Consider the following 21048-nt stretch of genomic DNA (forward strand, 5'->3'; position numbering starts at 1 on the left):
TGAAAACATATTGATTGCAATTAAAAACTATGCAGAAACTTGATATTAGACCATAGAGGAGGTTCTCCGGCCCCTGAGGCTTCAAACACTCAAAAAATGACAATAATTTTAGGAAAATTAAAAAATTGCCAAGCGTTTTTAAAAGTTGCTGAAATTCGTAACATTAAATTGTTGAAAATTGTTCCATGGCCATTAAAAACTATGCACTAAATCATTACCAAAACCTCGAAGAGGTTTCATGACCCTTCAGGCTGGAAGAACTCAAAAATGAAAAATTTTCGAAAAACTTGATAAAAAGTAGTATCATTTTTCGTGATCATGTTTGCATTACCAAAACACATAGCTGATGAAATGGCCATAAAAAGTCATTACATCTTGCAAAAGATGTCTACCAACTTTGACAAACGTCAATTCAAGAGTAATCAAACAAAAAACACGAAAATTTACACCAAGAAATTTTGAAAAAATTCAAACGTTTAAAAATGCAAAATTTTGCGATATTAAAAACAAAACTCATTCCATTGACCTTAGCAACTATGCAAAAAACTAGCAAACCCCAGGGCAAGTTAACTGACCACTGAGACAAGAAAAAGGGAACAAAAAAATATTTTCAGAAATGAAAGAAAAACGCAAATTTCATCAGAAAAACTGTTAAAATTTGTGATATTAAAAAGTTGAAAACATATTGATTGCAATTAAAAACTATGCAGAAACTTGATATTAGACCATAGAGGAGGTTCTCCGGCCCCTGAGGCTTCAAACACTCAAAAAATGACAATAATTTTAGGAAAATTAAAAAATTGTCAAGCGTTTTTAAAAGTTGCTGAAATTCGTAACATTAAATTGTTGAAAATTGTTCCATGGCCATTAAAAACTATGCACTAAATCATTACCAAAACCTCGAAGAGGTTTCATGACCCTCGAGGCTGGAAGAACTCAAAAATGAAAAATTTTCGAAAAACTTGATAAAAAGTAGTATCATTTTTCGTTATCATGTTTGCATTACCAAAACATAGCTGATAAAATGGCCATAAAAAGTCATTATATCTTGCAAAAGATCTCTACCAACTTTAACAAACGTCAATTCAAGAGTAATCAAACAAAAAACACGAAAATTTACAACAAGAAATTTTGAAAATTCAAACGTTTAAAAATGCAAAATTTTGCGATATTAAAAACAAAACTCATTCCATTGACCTTAGCAACTATGCAAAAAACTAGCAAACCCCAGGGCAAGTTAACTGACCACTGAGACAAGAAAAAGGGAACAAAAAAATATTTTCAGAAATGAAAGAAAAACGCACATTTCATCAGAAAAACTGTTAAAATTTGTGATATTAAAAAGTTGAAAACATATTGATTGCAATTAAAAACTATGCAGAAACTTGATATTAGACCATAGAGGAGGTTCTCCGGCCCCTGAGGCTTCAAACACTCAAAAAATGACAATAATTTTAGGAAAATTAAAAAATTGTCAAGCGTTTTTAAAAGTTGCTGAAATTCGTAACATTAAATTGTTGAAAATTGTTCCATGGCCATTCAAAACTATGCACTAAATCATTACCAAAACCTCGAAGAGGTTTCATGACCCTCGAGGCTGGAAGAACTCAAAAATGAAAAATTTTCGAAAAACTTGATAAAAAGTAGTATCATTTTTCGTTATCATGTTTGCATTACCAAAACATAGCTGTTAAAATGGCCATAAAAAGTCATTATATCTTGCAAAAGATCTCTACCAACTTTAACAAACGTCAATTCAAGAGTAATCAAACAAAAAACACGAAAATTTACAACAAGAAATTTTGAAAATTCAAACGTTTAAAAATGCAAACATTTGTGATATTAAAAAAAAACTCATTCCATTGACCTTAGCAACTATGCAAAAAACTAGCAAACCCCAGGGCAGGTTAACTGACCACTGAGACAAGAAAATGGGAATAAAAAAATATTTTCGGAAATGAAAAAAACGCAAATTTCATCAGAAAAACTTTTAAAATTTGTGATATAAAAAAGTTGAAAACATATTGATTGCAATCAAAAACTATACAGAAAATTAATATTAGACCATAGAGGAGGTTCTCCGGTCCCTGAGGCTTCAAACACTCAAAAAATGACAATAATTTTAGGAAAAATAAAAAATTGTCAAGCGTTTTTAAAAGTTGCTGAAATTCGTAACATAAAATTGTTGAAAATCGTTTAATTGCCATTAAAAACTATGCACTAAATCATTACCAAAACCTCGAACAGGTTTCATGACCCTTGAGGCTGGAAGAACTCAATTGAAAAATTTTCGAAAAACTTGATAAAAAGTAGTATCATTTTTCGTGATCATGTTTGCATTACCAAAACACTTAGCTGATAAAATGGCCATAAAAAGTCATTACATCTTGCAAAAGATGTCTACCAACTTTGACAAACGTCAATTCAAGAGTAATCAAACAAAAAAGACGAAAATTTACAACAAGAAATTTTGAAAATTCAAACGTTTAAAAATGCAAACATTTGCGATATTAAAAATAAAACTCATTCCATTGACCTTAGCAACTATGCAAAAAACTAGCAAACCCCAGGGCAAGTTAACTGACCACTGAGACAAGAAAAAGGGAACAAAAAAATATTTTCAGAAATGAAAAAAAAACGCGAATTTCATCAGAAAAACTGTTAAAACTTGTGATATTAAAAAGTTGAAAACATATTGATTGCAATTAAAAACTATGCAGAAACTTAATATTACACCATAGAGGAGGTTCTCCGGTCCCTGAGGCGTCAAACACTCAAAAAATGACAATAATTTTAGGAAAAATAAAAAATTGTCAAGCGTTTTTAAAAGTTGCTGAAATTCGTAACATAAAATTGTTGAAAATCGTTTAATTGCCATTAAAAACTATGCACTAAATCATTACCAAAACCTCGAACAGGTTTCATGACCCTTGAGGCTGGAAGAACTCAATTGAAAAATTTTCGAAAAACTTGATAAAAAGTAGTATCATTTTTCGTGATCATGTTTGCATTACCAAAACACTTAGCTGATAAAATGGCCATAAAAAGTCATTACATCTTGCAAAAGATGTCTACCAACTTTGACAAACGTCAATTCAAGAGTAATCAAACAAAAAAGACGAAAATTTACAACAAGAAATTTTGAAAATTCAAACGTTTAAAAATGCAAACATTTGCGATATTAAAAATAAAACTCATTCCATTGACCTTAGCAACTATGCAAAAAACTAGCAAACCCCAGGGCAAGTTAACTGACCACTGAGACAAGAAAAAGGGAACAAAAAAATATTTTCAGAAATGAAAAAAAAAACGCAAATTTCATCAGAAAAACTGTTAAAACTTGTGATATTAAAAAATTGAAAACATATTGATTGCAATTAAAACTATGCAGAAACTTAACATTAGACCATAGAGGAGGTTCTCCGGTCCCTGAGGCTTCAAACACTCAAAAAATGACAATAATTTTAGGAAAAATAAAATATTGTCAAGCGTTTTTAAAAGTTGCTGAAATTCGTAACAAAATTGTTGAAAATCTTTCATTGCCATTAAAAACTATGCACTAAATCATTACCAAAACCTCGAAAAGGTTTCATGACCCTTGAGGCTGGAAGAACTCAAAAATGAAAAATTTTCGAAAAACTTGATAAAAAGTAGTATCATTTTTCGTGATCATGTTTGCATTACCAAAACACATAGCTAATGAAATGGCCATAAAAAGTCATTACATCTTGCAAAAGATCTCTACCAACTTTAACAAACGTCAATTCAAGAGTAATCAAACAAAAAACACAAAAATTTACAACAAGAAATTTTGAAAATTCAAACGTTTAAAAATGCAAACATTTGTGATATTAAAAAAAAACTCATTCCATTGACCTTAGCAACTATGCAAAAAACTAGCAAACCCCAGGGCAGGTTAACTGACCACTGAGACAAGAAAATGGGAATAAAAAAATATTTTCGGAAATGAAAAAAACGCAAATTTCATCAGAAAAACTGTTAAAATTTGTGATATAAAAAAGTTGAAAACATATTGATTGCAATCAAAAACTATGCAGAAAATTAATATTAGACCATAGAGGAGGTTCTCCGGTCCCTGAGGCTTCAAACACTCAAAAAATGACAATAATTTTAGGAAAAATAAAATATTGTCAAGCGTTTTTAAAAGTTGCTGAAATTCGTAACAAAATTGTTGAAAATCTTTCATTGCCATTAAAAACTATGCACTAAATCATTACCAAAACCTCGAAAAGGTTTCATGACCCTTGAGGCTGGAAGAACTCAAAAATGAAAAATTTTCGAAAAACTTGATAAAAGTAGTATCATTTTTCGTGATCATGTTTGCATTACCAAAACACATAGCTAATGAAATGGCCATAAAAAGTCATTATATCTTGCAAAAGATCTCTACCAACTTTGACACACGTCAATTCAAGAGTAATCAAACAAAAAACACGAAAATTTACAACAAGAAATTTTGAAAAATTCAAACGTTTAAAAATGCAAAAATTTGCGATATTAAAAATAAAACTCAATCCATTGACCTTAGCAACTATGCAAAAAACTAGGAAACTCCAGGGCAGGTTAACTGACCACTGAGACAAGAAAAAGGGAACAAAAAAATATTTTCAGAAATGAAAAAAAACGCAAATTTCATCAGAAAAACTGTTAAAATTTGTGATATTAAAAAGTTGAAAACATTGATTGCAATTAAAAACTATGCAGAAACTTAATATTAGACCATAGAGGAGGTTCTCCGGTCCCTGAGGCTTCAAACACTCAAAAAATGACAATAATTTTAGGAAAAATAAAAAATTGTCAAGCGTTTTTAAAAGTTGCTGAAATTCGTAACATAAAATTGTTGAAAATCGTTTCATTGCCATTAAAAACTATGCACTAAATCATTACCAAAACCTCGAAGAGGTTTCATGACCCTTGAGGCTGGAAGAACTCAAAAAGGAAAAATTTTCGAAAAACTTGATAAAAAGTAGTATCATTTTTCGTGATCATGTTTGCATTACCAAAACACATAGCTAATGAAATGGCCATAAAAAGTCATTACATCTTGCAAAAGATGTCTACCAACTTTGACAAACGTCAATTCAAGAGTAATCAAACAAAAAACACGAAAATTTACAACAAGAAATTTTGAAAATTCAAACGTTCAAAAATGCAAACATTTGCGATATTAAAAATAAAACTCATTCCATCGACCTTAGCAACTATGCAAAAAAATAGCAAACCCCAGGGCAAGTTAACTGACCACTGAGACAAGAAAAAGGGAACAAAAAAATATTTTCAGAAATGAAAAAAAAACGCAAATTTCATCAGAAAAACTGTTAAAATTTGTGATATTAAAAAGTTGAAAACATATTGATTGCAATTAAAAACTATGCAGAAACTTAATGTTAGACCATAGAGGAGGTTCTCCGGTCCCTGAGGCTTCAAACACTCAAAAAATGACAATAATTTTAGGAAAAATAAAAAATTGTCAAGCGTTTTTAAAAGTTGCTGAAATTCGTAACATAAAATTGTTGAAAATCGTTTCATTGCCATTAAAAACTATGCACTAAATCATTACCAAAACCTCGAAGAGGTTTCATGACCCTTGAGGCTGGAAGAACTCAAAAAGGAAAAATTTTCGAAAAACTTGATAAAAAGTAGTATCATTTTTCGTGATCATGTTTGCATTACCAAAACACATAGCTAATGAAATGGCCATAAAAAGTCATTACATCTTGCAAAAGATGTCTACCAACTTTGACAAACGTCAATTCAAGAGTAATCAAACAAAAAACACGAAAATTTACAACCAGAAATTTTGAAAATTCAAACGTTTAAAAATGCAAACATTTGCGATATTAAAAATAAAACTCATTCCATTGACCTTAGCAACTATGCAAAAAAATAGCAAACCCCAGGGCAAGTTAACTGACCACTGAGACAAGAAAAAGGGAACAAAAAAATATTTTCAGAAATGAAAAAAAACGCAAATTTCATCAGAAAAACTGTTAAAATTTGTGATATTTAAAAGTTGAAAACATTGATTGCAATTAAAAACTATGCAGAAACTTAATATTAGACCATAGAGGAGGTTCTCCGGTCCCTGAGGCTTCAAACACTCAAAAAATGACAATAATTTTAGGAAAAATAAAAAATTGTCAAGCGTTTTTAAAAGTTGCTGAAATTCGTAACATAAAATTGTTGAAAATCGTTTCATTGCCATTAAAAACTATGCACTAAATCATTACCAAAACCTCGAAGAGGTTTCATGACCCTTGAGGCTGGAAGAACTCAAAAAGGAAAAATTTTCGAAAAACTCGATAAAAAGTAGTATCATTTTTCGTGATCATGTTTGCATTACCAAAACACATAGCTAATGAAATGGCCATAAAAAGTCATTACATCTTGCAAAAGATGTCTACCAACTTTGACAAACGTCAATTCAAGAGTAATCAAACAAAAAACACGAAAATTTACAACAAGAAATTTTGAAAATTCAAACGTTTAAAAATGCAAACATTTGCGATATTAAAAATAAAACTCATTCCATTGACCTTAGCAACTATGCAAAAAAATAGCAAACCCCAGGGCAAGTTAACTGACCACTGAGACAAGAAAAAGGGAACAAAAAAATATTTTCAGAAATGAAAAAAAACGCAAATTTCATCAGAAAAACTGTTAAAATTTGTGATATTAAAAAGTTGAAAACATTGATTGCAAATAAAAACTATGCAGAAACTTAATATTAGACCATAGAGGAGGTTCTCCGGTCCCTGAGGCTTCAAACACTCAAAAAATGACAATAATTTTAGGAAAAATAAAAAATTGTCAAGCGTTTTTAAAAGTTGCTGAAATTCGTAACATAAAATTGTTGAAAATCGTTTCATTGCCATTAAAAACTATGCACTAAATCATTACCAAAACCTCGAAGAGGTTTCATGACCCTTGAGGCTGGAAGAACTCAAAAAGGAAAAATTTTCGAAAAACTTGATAAAAAGTAGTATCATTTTTCGTGATCATGTTTGCATTACCAAAACACATAGCTAATGAAATGGCCATAAAAAGTCATTACATCTTGCAAAAGATGTCTACCAACTTTGACAAACGTCAATTCAAGAGTAATCAAACAAAAAACACGAAAATTTACAACAAGAAATTTTGAAAATTCAAACGTTTAAAAATGCAAACATTTGCGATATTAAAAATAAAACTCATTCCATTGACCTTAGCAACTATGCAAAAAAATAGCAAACCCCAGGGCAAGTTAACTGACCACTGAGACAAGAAAAAGGGAACAAAAAAATATTTTCAGAAATGAAAAAAAAACGCAAATTTCATCAGAAAAACTGTTAAAATTTGTGATATTAAAAAGTTGAAAACATTGATTGCAATTAAAAACTATGCAGAAACTTAATATTAGACCATAGAGGAGGTTCTCCGGTCCCTGAGGCTTCAAACACTCAAAAAATGACAATAATTTTAGGAAAAATAAAAAATTGTCAAGCGTTTTTAAAAGTTGCTGAAATTCGTAACATAAAATTGTTGAAAATCGTTTCATTGCCATTAAAAACTATGCACTAAATCATTACCAAAACCTCGAAGAGGTTTCATGACCCTTGAGGCTGGAAGAACTCAAAAAGGAAAAATTTTCGAAAAACTTGATAAAAAGTAGTATCATTTTTCGTGATCATGTTTGCATTACCAAAACACATAGCTAATGAAATGGCCATAAAAAGTCATTACATCTTGCAAAAGATGTCTACCAACTTTGACAAACGTCAATTCAAGAGTAATCAAACAAAAAACACGAAAATTTACTACAAGAAATTTTGAAAATTCAAACGTTTAAAAATGCAAACATTTGCGATATTAAAAATAAAACTCATTCCATTGACCTTAGCAACTATGCAAAAAAATAGCAAACCCCAGGGCAAGTTAACTGACCACTGAGACAAGAAAAAGGGAACAAAAAAATATTTTCAGAAATGAAAAAAAACGCAAATTTCATCAGAAAAACTGTTAAAATTTGTGATATTAAAAAGTTGAAAACATTGATTGCAATTAAAAACTATGCAGAAACTTAATATTAGACCATAGAGGAGGTTCTCCGGTCCCTGAGGCTTCAAACACTCAAAAAATGACAATAATTTTAGGAAAAATAAAAAATTGTCAAGCGTTTTTAAAAGTTGCTGAAATTCGTAACATAAAATTGTTGAAAATCGTTTCATTGCCATTAAAAACTATGCACTAAATCATTACCAAAACCTCGAAGAGGTTTCATGACCCTTGAGGCTGGAAGAACTCAAAAAGGAAAAATTTTCGAAAAACTTGATAAAAAGTAGTATCATTTTTCGTGATCATGTTTGCATTACCAAAACACATAGCTAATGAAATGGCCATAAAAAGTCATTACATCTTGCAAAAGATGTCTACCAACTTTGACAAACGTCAATTCAAGAGTAATCAAACAAAAAACACGAAAATTTACAACAAGAAATTTTGAAAATTCAAACGTTTAAAAATGCAAACATTTGCGATATTAAAAATAAAACTCATTCCATTGACCTTAGCAACTATGCAAAAAAATAGCAAACCCCAGGGCAAGTTAACTGACCACTGAGACAAGAAAAAGGGAACAAAAAAATATTTTCAGAAATGAAAAAAAAACGCAAATTTCATCAGAAAAACTGTTAAAATTTGTGATATTAAAAAGTTGAAAACATTGATTGCAATTAAAAACTATGCAGAAACTTAATATTAGACTAGAGGAGGTTCTCCGGTCCCTGAGGCTTCAAACACTCAAAAAATGACAATAATTTTAGGAAAAATAAAAAATTGTCAAGCGTTTTTAAAAGTTGCTGAAATTCGTAACATAAAATTGTTGAAAATCGTTTCATTGCCATTAAAAACTATGCACTAAATCATTACCAAAACCTCGAAGAGGTTTCATGACCCTTGAGGCTGGAAGAACTCAAAAAGGAAAAATTTTCGAAAAACTTGATAAAAAGTAGTATCATTTTTCGTGATCATGTTTGCATTACCAAAACACATAGCTAATGAAATGGCCATAAAAAGTCATTACATCTTGCAAAAGATGTCTACCAACTTTGACAAACGTCAATTCAAGAGTAATCAAACAAAAAACACGAAAATTTACAACAAGAAATTTTGAAAATTCAAACGTTCAAAAATGCAAACATTTGCGATATTAAAAATAAAACTCATTCCATCGACCTTAGCAACTATGCAAAAAAATAGCAAACCCCAGGGCAAGTTAACTGACCACTGAGACAAGAAAAAGGGAACAAAAAAATATTTTCAGAAATGAAAAAAAAACGCAAATTTCATCAGAAAAACTGTTAAAATTTGTGATATTAAAAAGTTGAAAACATATTGATTGCAATTAAAAACTATGCAGAAACTTAAAGTTAGACCATAGAGGAGGTTCTCCGGTCCCTAAGGCTTCAAACACTCAAAAAATGACAATCATTTTAGGAAAAATAAAAAATTGTCAAGCGTTTTTAAAAGTTGCTGAAAATCGTAACATAAAATTATTGAAAATCGTTTCATTGCCATTAAAAACTATGCACTAAATCATTACCAAAACCTCGAAGAGGTTTCATGACCCTTGAGGCTGGACGAACTCAAAAATGAAAAATTTTCGAAAAACTTGATAAAAAGTAGTATCATTTTTCGTTATCATGTTTGGATTACCAAAACACTTAGCTGATAAAATGGCCATAAAAAGTCATTACATCTTGCAAAAGATGTCTACCAACTTTGACAAACGTCAATTCAAGAGTAATCAAACAAAAAACACGAAAATTTACAAGAAATTTTGAAAATTCAAACGTTTAAAAATGCAAACATTTGCGATATTAAAAATAAAACTCATTCCATTGACCTTAGCAACTATGCAAAAAACTAGCAAACCCCAGGGCAAGTTAACTGACCACTGAGACAAGAAAAAGGGAACAAAAAATATTTTCAGAAAGTAAGAAAAACGCAAATTTCATCAGAAAAACTGTTAAAATTTGTGATATTAAAAAGTTGAAAACATATTGATTGCAATTAAAAACTATGCAGAAACTTAATATTAGACCATAGAGGAGGTTCTCCGGTTCTCCGGTCCCTGAGGCTTCAAAACACTCAAAAAATGACAATAATTTTAGGAAAAATAAAAAATTGTCAAGCGTTTTTAAAAGTTGCTGAAATTCGTAACATAAAATTGTTGAAAATCGTTCCATTGCCATTAAAAACTATGCACTAAATCATTACCAAAACCTCGAAAAGGTTTCATGACCCTCGAGGCTGGAAGAACTCAAAAATGAAAAATTTTCGAAAAACTTGATAAAAAGTAGTATCATTTTTCGTGATCATGTTTGCATTACCAAAACACTTAGCTGATAAAATGGCCATAAAAAGTCATTACATCTTGCAAAAGATGTCTACCAACTTTGACAAACGTCAATTCAAGAGTAATCAAACAAAAAACACGAAAATTTACAAGAAATTTTGAAAATTCAAACGTTTAAAAATGCAAACATTTGCGATATTAAAAATAAAACTCATTCCATTGACCTTAGCAACTATGCAAAAAACTAGCAAACCCCAGGGCTAGTTAACTGACCACTGAGACAAGAAAAAGGGAACAAAAAATATTTTCAGAAATGAAAAAAAAACGCAAATTTCATCAGAAAAACTGTTAAAATTTGTGATATTAAAAAGTTGAAAACATATTGATTGCAATTAAAAACTATGCAGAAACTTAATATTAGACCATAGAGGAGGTTCTCCGGTCCCTGAGGCTTCAAAACACTCAAAAAATGACAGTAATTTTAGGAAAAATAAAAAATTGTCAAGCGTTTTTAAAAGTTGCTGAAATTCGTAACATAAAAATGTTGAAAATCGTTTCATTGCCATTAAAAACTATGCACTAAATCATTACCAAAATCTCGAAGAGGTTTCATGACCCTTGAGGCTGGAAGAACTCAAAAATGAAAAATTTTCGAAAAACTTGATAAAAAGTAGTATCATTTTTCGTGATCATGTTTGCATTACCAAAACACATAGCTGATAAAATGGCCATAAAAAGTCATTACATCTTGCAAAAGATGTCTACCAACTTTGACAAACGTCAATTCAAGAGTAATCAAACAAAAAACACGAAACTTTACAAGAAATTTTGAAAATTCAAACGTTTAAAAATGCAAACATTTGCGATATTAAAAATAAAACTCATTCCATTGACCTTAGCAACTATGCAAAAAACTAGCAAACCCCAGGGCAAGTTAACTGACCACTGAGACAAGAAAAAGGGAACAAAAAATATTTTCAGAAATAAAAAAAACGCAAATTTCATCAGAAAAACTTAAAATTTGTGATATTAAAAAGTTGAAAACATATTGATTGCAATTAAAAACTATGCAGAAACTTAATATTAGACCATAGAGGAGGTTCTCCGGTCCCTGAGGCTTCAAAACACTCAAAAAATGACAATAATTTTAGGAAAAATAAAAAATTGTCAAGCGTTTTTAAAAGTTGCTGAAATTCGTAACATAAAATTGTTGAAAATCGTTCCATTGCCATTAAAAACTATGCACTAAATCATTACCAAAACCTCGAAAAGGTTTCATGACCCTCGAGGCTGGAAGAACTCAAAAATGAAAAATTTTCGAAAAACTTGATAAAAAGTAGTATCATTTTTCGTGATCATGTTTGCATTACCAAAACACTTAGCTGATAAAATGGCCATAAAAAGTCATTACATCTTGCAAAAGATGTCTACCAACTTTGACAAACGTCAATTCAAGAGTAATCAAACAAAAAACACGAAAATTTACAAGAAATTTTGAAAATTCAAACGTTTAAAAATGCAAACATTTGCGATATTAAAAATAAAACTCATTCCATTGACCTTAGCAACTATGCAAAAAACTAGCAAACCCCAGGGCAAGTTAACTGACCACTGAGACAAGAAAAAGGGAACAAAAAATATTTTCAGAAATGAAAAAAAACGCAAATTTCATCAGAAAAACTGTTAAAATTTGTGATATTAAAAAGTTGAAAACATATTGATTGCAATTAAAAACTATGCAGAAACTTAATATTAGACCATAGAGGAGGTTCTCCGGTCCCTGAGGCTTCAAAACACTCAAAAAATGACAATAATTTTAGGAAAAATAAAAAATTGTCAAGCGTTTTTAAAAGTTGCTGAAATTCGTAACATAAAAATGTTGAAAATCGTTTCATTGCCATTAAAAACTATGCACTAAATCATTACCAAAATCTCGAAGAGGTTTCATGACCTTGAGGCTGGAAGAACTCAAAAATGAAAAATTTTCGAAAAACTTGATAAAAAGTAGTATCATTTTTCGTGATCATGTTTGCATTACCAAAACACATAGCTGATAAAATGGCCATAAAAAGTCATTACATCTTGCAAAAGATGTCTACCAACTTTGACAAACGTCAATTCAAGAGTAATCAAACAAAAAACACGAAACTTTACAAGAAATTTTGAAAATTCAAACGTTTAAAAATGCAAACATTTGCGATATTAAAAATAAAACTCATTCCATTGACCTTAGCAACTATGCAAAAAACTAGCAAACCCCAGGGCAAGTTAACTGACCACTGAGACAAGAAAAAGGGAACAAAAAATATTTTCAGAAATAAAAAAAACGCAAATTTCATCAGAAAAACTTAAAATTTGTGATATTAAAAAATTGAAAACATATTGATTGCAATTAAAAACTATGCAGAAACTTAATATTAGACCATAGAGGAGGTTCTCCGGTCCCTGAGGCTTCAAACACTCAAAAAATGACAATAATTTTAGGAAACATAAAAAATTGTCAAGCGTTTTTAAAAGTTGCTGAAATTCGTAACATAAAATTGTTGAAAATCGTTTCATTGCCATTAAAAACTATGCACTAAATCATTACCAAAACCTCGAAGAGGTTTCATGACCCTTGAGGCTGGAAGAACTCAAAAAGGAAAAATTTTCGAAAAACTTGATACAAAGTAGTATCATTTTTCGTGATCATGTTTGCAATACCAAAACACATAGCTGATGAAATGGCCATAAAAAGTCATTACATCTTGCAAAAGATGTCTACCAATTTTGACAAACGTCAATTCAAGAGTAATCAAACAAAAAACACGAAAATTTACACCAAGAAATTTTGAAAAAATTCAAACGTTTAAAAATGCAAAATTTTGCGATATTAAAAACAAAACTCATTCCATTGACCTTAGCAACTATGCAAAAAACTAGCAAACCCCAGGGCAAGTTAACTGACCACTGAGACAAGAAAAAGGGAACAAAGAAATATTTTCAGAAATGAAAAAAAACCGCAAATTTCATCAGAATGAAAATATATTGATTGCAATTAAAAACTATGCAGAAACTTAATATTAAACCATAGAGGAGGTTCTCCGGTCCCTGAAGCTTCAAACACTCAACAAATGACAATAATATTAGGAAAATTAAAAAATTGTCAAGCGTTTTTAAAAGTTGCTGAAATTCGTAACATAAAATTGTTGAATATCGTTCCATTGCCATTAAAAACTATGCACTAAATCATTACCAAAACCTCGAAGAGGTTTCATGACCCTCGAGGCTGGAAGAACTCAAAAAAGAAAAATTTTCGAAAAACTTGATAAAAAGTAGTATCATTTTTCGTTATCATGTTTGCATTACCAAAACACATAGCTGATAAAATGGCCATAAAAAGTCATTATATCTTGCAAAAGATGTCTACCAACTTTAACAAACGTCAATTCAAGAGTAATCAAACAAAAAACACGAAAATTTACAACAAGAAATTTTGAAAATTCAAACGTTTAAAAATGCAAACAATTGCGATATTAAAAATAAAACTCATTCCATTGACCTTAGCAACTATGCAAAAAACTAGCAAACCCCAGGGCAGGTTAACTGACCACTGAGACAAGAAAATGGAAAAAAAATATTTTCGGAAATGAAAAAAACGCAAATTTCATCAGAAAAACTGTTAAAATTTGTGATATTAAAAAGTTGAAAACATATTGATTGCAATTAAAAACTATGCAGAAACTTGATATTAGACCATAGAGGAGGTTCTCCGGCCCCTGAGGCTTCAAACACTCAAAAAATGACAATAATTTTAGGAAAATTAAAAAATTGTCAAGCGTTTTTAAAAGTTGCTGAAATTCGTAACATTAAATTGTTGAAAATCGTTCCATGGCCATTAAAAACTATGCACTAAATCATTACCAAAACCTCGAAGAGGTTTCATGACCCTTGAGGCTGGAAGAACTCAAAAATGAAAAATTTTCGAAAAACTTGATAAAAAGTAGTATCATTTTTCGTGATCATGTTTGCATTACCAAAACACATAGCTAATGAAATGGCCATAAAAAGTCATTACATCTTGCAAAAGATGTCTACCAACTTTGACAAACGTCAATTCAAGAGTACTCAAACAAAAAACACGAAAATTTACACCAAGAAATTTTGAAAAAAATCAAACGTTTAAAAATGCAAAATTTTGCGATATTAAAAACAAAACTCATTCCATTGACCTTAGCAACTATGCAAAAAACTAGCAAACCCCAGGGCAAGTTAACTGACCACTGAGACAAGAAAAAGGGAACAAAAAAATATTTTCAGAAATGAAAAAAAAACGCAAATTTCATCAGAAAAACTGTTAAAATTTGTGATATTAAAAAGTTGAAAACATATTGATTGCAATTAAAAACTATGCAGAAACTTAATATTAGACCATAGAGGAGGTTCTCCGGTCCCTGAGGCTTCAAACACAAAAAATGACAATAATTTTAGGAAAAATAAAAAATTGTCAAGCGTTTTTAAAAGTTGCTGAAATTCGTAACATTAAATTGTTGAAAATCGTTCCATGGCCATTAAAAACTATGCACTAAATCATTACCAAAATCTCGAAGAGGTTTCATGACCCTTGAGGCTGGAAGAACTCAAAAATGAAAAATTTTCGAAAAACTTGATAAAAAGTAGTATCATTTTTCGTGATCATGTTTGCATTACCAAAACACATAGCTGATGAAATGGCCATAAAAAGTCATTACATCTTGCAAAAGATGTCTACCAACTTTGACAAACGTCAATTCAAGAGTAATCAAACAAAAAACACGAAAATTTACACCAAGAAATTTTGAAAAAAATCACGTTTAAAAATTCAAAATTTTGCGATATTAAAAACAAAACTCATTCCATTGACCTTAGCAACTATGCAAAAAACTAGCAAACCCCAGGGCAAGTTAACTGACCACTGAGACAAGAAAAAGGGAACAAAAAATATTTTCAGAAATGAAAAAAAAACGCAAATTTCATCAGAAAAACTGTTAAAATTTGTGATATTAAAAAGTTGAAAACATATTGATTGCAATTAAAAACTATGCAGAAACTTAATATTACACCATAGAGGAGGTTCTCCGGTCCCTGAGGCGTCAAACACTCAACAAATGACAATAATTTTAGGAAAAATAAAAAATTGTCAAGCGTTTTTAAAAGTTGCTGAAATTCGTAACATAAAATTGTTGAAAATCGTTTCATTGCCATTAAAAACTATGCACTAAGTCATTACCAAAACCTCGAAGAGGTTTGATGACCCTTGAGGCTGGAAGAACTCAAAAATGAAAAACTTTCGAAAAACTTGATAAAAAGTAGTATCATTTTTCGTGATCATGTTTGCATTACCAAAATACTTAGCTGATAAAATGGCCATAAAAAGTCATTACATCTTGCAAAAGATGTCTACCAACTTTGACAAACGTCAATTCAAGAGTAATCAAACAAAAAACACGAAAATTTACACCAAGAAATTTTGAAAAAATTCAAACGTTTAAAGATGCCAAAAATTTGCGATATTAAAAACAAAACTCATTCCATTGACCTTAGCAACTATGCAAAAAACTAGCAAACCCCAGGGCAAGTTAACTGACCACTGAGACAAGAAAAAGGGAACAAAGAAATATTTTCAGAAATGAAAAAAAAACGCAAATTTCATCAGAATGAAAATATATTGATTGCAATTAAAAACTATGCAGAAATTTAATATTAAACCATAGAGGAGGTTCTCCGGTCCCTGAGGCTTCAAACACTCAACAAATGACAATAATTTTAGGAAAAATAAAAAATTGTCAAGCGTTTTTAAAAGTTGCTGAAATTCGTAACATAAAATTGTTGAAAATCGTTTCATTGCCATTAAAAACTATGCACTAAATCATTACCAAAACCTCGAAGAGGTTTCATGACCCTTGAGGCTGGAAGAACTCAATTGAAAAATTTTCGAAAAATTTGATAATAAGTAGTATCATTTTTCGTGATCATGTTTGCATTACCAAAACACTTAGCTGATAAAATGGCCATAAAAAGTCATTACATCTTGCAAAAGATGTCTACCAACTTTGACAAACGTCAATTCAAGAGTAATCAAACAAAAAACACGAAAATTTACACCAAGAAATTTTGAAAAAATTCAAACGTTTAAAGATGCCAAAAATTTGCGACATTAAAAACAAAACTCATTCCATTGACCTTAGCAACTATGCAAAAAACTAGCAAACCCCAGGGCAAGTTAACTGACCACTGAGACAAGAAAAAGGGAACAAAGAAATATTTTCAGAAATGAAAAAAAACGCAAATTTCATCAGAATGAAAATATATTGATTGCAATTAAAAACTATGCAGAAACTTAATATTAAACCATAGAGGAGGTTCTCCGGTCCCTGAGGCTTCAAACACTCAACAAATGACAATAATTTTAGGAAAAATAAAAAATTGTCAAGCGTTTTTAAAAGTTGCTGAAATTCGTAACATAAAATTGTTGAAAATCGATCCATTGCCATTAAAAACTATGCACTAAATCATTACCAAAACCTCGAAGAGGTTTCATGACCCTTGAGGCTGGAAGAACTCAAAAATAAAAAATTTTCGAAAAACTTGATAAAAAGTAGTATCATTTTTCGTGATCATGTTTGCATTACCAAAACACATAGCTGATGAAATGGCCATAAAAAGTCATTATATCTTGCAAAAGATGTCTACCAACCGTCAGTTCAAGAGTAATCAAACAAAAAACACGAAAATTTACAAATAAAAAATTGGGCCATTTTTGGCTCGAAAACTCCCTAAAAGCAAACCACCTTGAATTAAAGCATTCCCAGCAACTGCACCACTCTAAGCCTTTGAAGGACTACTAAAGCTGGATTCGGGCCTCCAATGAAATTCAATGCCCACTGGGCCTTACCTGTTTATCCCGTTTTGAAAGATCAAAATCATTGAAAATGTGCAAAAACATCTTACAAAAAAGACAGAGCACCAATACAATCCAACTCTTGGATTGTAAAAAAACCACGATGTCCCCAATAATAGCCACTATCGCTTCGCGGCTATTAATCAGATGATGTCAGTAAGAAAATCTGAAAGTAAAGCTTTAAGAATATTAGATAAAAGCTTACGACGACCCATAATTGGGATAACTATTACAAACCATTCTTGGGATAACTACCGATTATTTCAAATGATGTATGAGGTCAAATTAATTCTGGCTGATTACAAAAAAAAATTGAACGTCAGATGCAGTATACAGAACCATATAGGTCTGACACTAAAGCAGTGAAACAGGACAACACTCAATGAGTTGCTACAAAGTTCTGTATTAGGAGTGTTTCCAATTATAACCTTAATTAGCTCAGGCCGTACCTTTGAATGTGAGCTCAAATCCATTAAAAAAATGCGCGGCTCCAATCGTCAGTCCCGCCAACTCTGCCTCGTAAATTGTTTCTTGAATCTCATTCTGCAGCAACTTGATGAACATAATCGCCAACACATTATAGAGCGGATGCCATGTCATCATCGGAATCCGAATCAAGATTTCAAACACTGATTTGGGGACGAAAAATGTGTCATCCGTTTTGTACCAAAGTCGGCAGAACTCAGTGTTGTAGGCAAGGTGAGGTATTTCGGGTTCCACTGAGGCTTTTCGAATTTCAACTGAAATTATCAGCAAGACACGATTCAGTATAAGAGAAGGCAACTGAAGTCAATATCTTCGTTTTTTTTTTAATTATTGGTATAATTGCTTGTAGTATATCAATTTAATTTGAATGCAGAAACAGAAATCAGACGTCCTAACTCGGGGAGGGGGTACAATTCACACCTTGGAATTGTATCCCCAAAAACATTTTCGGTCAAAATGAATAAAGTAATTAGGAAAACGAATTTGACAGTTCAAACTATTTTTTAACGATTTCACTTTTAGATTTTTATTTTTGATGTGCTGGTTTTCCGTGAAATTTATAACGCCCGTTATAAACGATCATTACATTGGACGTGTACGTGTTTTATGTACACCCAAGTCAAAGAATCAGACAAAACACTTCCCTGTCCAACAAAATTACATCCCCTACTAGCTCAGATGTACATATGGCCAAGCAAAATTATGGCCACGCATAATTATCCTAAGGTTGCATAATGATGGGATAGAAACGTAGCTTGTAATTTTTTAAAATCTTTTGTCTATAGGCAGCACTTTTAGCAGAGAGCTAAACTTTCCAATTTTTTTTTAATTTTTAATTTTCAAAACTTTAATTCAACTTACCATCCTGTGATGGAGCACTCTCAGGTATGTACAGGTTGGGTTTGGGCAAATACAGATCCGGAATCAGTTCACAATTTTTCCACCTCTCTATTGATTCGGCAGCAATATCTTGAACGCTGTACTGGGTGCCAAAATACTTTTCAGACTGTAAATGAACTGTTTACTTGAATTCAAATTCTGCATAAAAGAATTAACAACTCTTTTTTCAAAACTCCCAATTTTCCTCATTTTTAAAACTATCTAAGGTATCGACCCAGAGATGATATTACATGTACAAAAAAGTCCATTCCTTCAATCTTAGATTTAGTTCTTTCTCCCTCAAAGACGTCTATTGGAAATTAGAAACTCTTTTCATAATGCGTCCAAACACAAAAACAACTACGATTTAAAAAAAACATTTAATTGGACTAATGTTCCAAAACTATCTCCCTAAACTCGCAAAGTATCAATGGATGATCAAAAGTAAACAGTTCCTGCAAATTCTGTTCAGAATCTTGAAAGGATTTGGACTTCAAAATGACTCGAACATTTTCGGGTTTTAAACAATCAACATACTGCGTTATCAACTCCTCGTCAAAATCTTCATAAAAAGATCCGAACTTGAGGATGTGTTCAACTTCAATGAAATCATACTGCAGAAGTTTAGAACATCTACTGGCTAGAGTTGTTTCAGCGATTTTCTCCTTATAGCGAAACGACCATTCCGCCATTCTCTAAAACAATTACGCTTTTCGGGTTACCGGCATAAATTAAGTACCAATTGCAATTATCGATTGATCGTTAGTAATAAAAACTGCTTAGCAAAATAAACGGTTAACAAAAGTTAAGCTTAATCACAAGCTATCTATCCAATTAGATATCAGCTTAGATCATAGAAATGGCAGCATAAACTCGCTTTCCTTTTCAGTTGTTTTAAAAAAAATGCATGAATTCAAAATCATGCAATATTTCGAGTTCAGAAAATATCCTTTCAAATCAGCCTTGCCTTTTAAAGCTCTGGTTTTCGGATGTTTTTATCCACAAAAATTTCTTTATAAATAATCCAGAATCCAAAATACTGCCAGACTCTTGCAAGATTTCGAATCACGAGTTGAATTTTTCTGTGAATTTGAGTTGTGAAATATGTCCAAAAACAATTGGTTTGCTCCAGTTGTACTTTTCATAGCACTAAAACGATTATTCATTTCTACCAAGATTCGTGCCCTGAAGTTTTTCATGATTCTGTAAGAATCTTGGAAGATTTAAATTCACTCAAGTAGTTAGGAATAGCGACTACGGGCGCAGCTACAAAGAGATTCATGGAAATAGTTACATTTGAAAAAGATAAATGATTATATGAAAGATAAATATAACTTTCCATGAATATCTTTGGAGTTGCACACGCAGTCACTATTCCTAACTACTCACTCATATCTAGGAAGAACTAAAAACTTACACTTAGCTCATCGTATATCCTTTTGAGTGGACCCTGTTGCTTCATCATTTTGACATACTGGAAGAAGGAAGTTATGATACTGTCTACATTCTGCATTCCGTTTGCTGTCAGATCCATGCTCACATTGAAGGTGTCGTAAGCATAGTCACTGTTGTTGAAAGAGACTAGAGCCAGAACCCAATCTTTTTCCTGAAACCAAACCACTAGATCAATTATCTGTTACACAAATCAAAACATAGCTGGTAGATTGAACGAAAGTAGCTACTGCGATGGCTATGGAGACCACCAGTCTCGAAAGCCCAATACAACACATGCGAAAAAAATTGGGTCTCTACTAATTGCTGTGTTGCCTTAGACTATAAATTAGACTAAACTTGATTTAGAATATGCATTTTTCTTTAAAGCTGTCCACAATTGGAGTGCGATATCTTCAGTTGACCGTAACTCATCAAAATTGAAACCAGCAGAAGTCGTTTTGAGAGTGATAAGTTAAAAGTGACCAAAAATATACAAGCGAACCAACGAAAACACTCCAACTACAGTGAACACTGACATCACGCACAAAACTCAACAAATCTGCATAAACGAAGGAATAAAAGAATTGAAATCAACGGGTCGCTTCGCGAAAACTTGTACAAAAGGAACAGCTCCCAGTTAAATTTTATGCCTTTTATTCGTATCACTCACGTTGTTTAAAAATGAGAAAACCAATGAAAGAGGTTGAGAGCTTTTGATTTCTACTTCTAGGTCATCAAATTTTTGCATTAAAGCTCAAAATATGCGACAATCAGTCGAAAAAATGAACCAAAGACAAGAACCTAACTTTATCAATCGATGCATACTTTTGAAGACAAATACCGTAAAACTTTCTATACATAGCTTGATACTTGCGTCGTTGTCACCGTAAAAACATATCAATTACCAGTAAGGTCAGTAGGAATTCAACTTACATCGCAATTGTTAAGTACTCACATTAAAAGGTTAACA

The 21048-nt window shown here is 31.2% G+C and overlaps 1 protein-coding gene across 1 annotated transcript in view; it reads right to left on the bottom strand.

Annotated features, from left to right (window-relative positions):
• LOC142350508 (insulin-degrading enzyme-like) overlaps nt 1–21048 on the bottom strand; it is a gene marked incomplete at its 3' end in the record, with an annotated part of 51054 nt that overhangs the window by 23397 nt on the left and 6609 nt on the right. Inside the window, exons 4-7 of the mRNA XM_075402359.1 lie at nt 20062–20250; nt 19100–19339; nt 18627–18771; nt 17729–18019 (exon numbers count right to left, since the gene is read on the bottom strand). Coding sequence (XP_075258474.1) covers nt 17729–18019; nt 18627–18771; nt 19100–19339; nt 20062–20250 — 865 coding nt within the window. The remainder of the gene's footprint in view (nt 1–17728; nt 18020–18626; nt 18772–19099; nt 19340–20061; nt 20251–21048) is intronic.

This window comes from Convolutriloba macropyga, chromosome 12, assembly GCF_964194025.1.
Source record: "Convolutriloba macropyga chromosome 12, txConMacr16.3, whole genome shotgun sequence".
Taxonomy (NCBI): Eukaryota; Metazoa; Xenacoelomorpha; order Acoela; family Convolutidae; genus Convolutriloba; species Convolutriloba macropyga.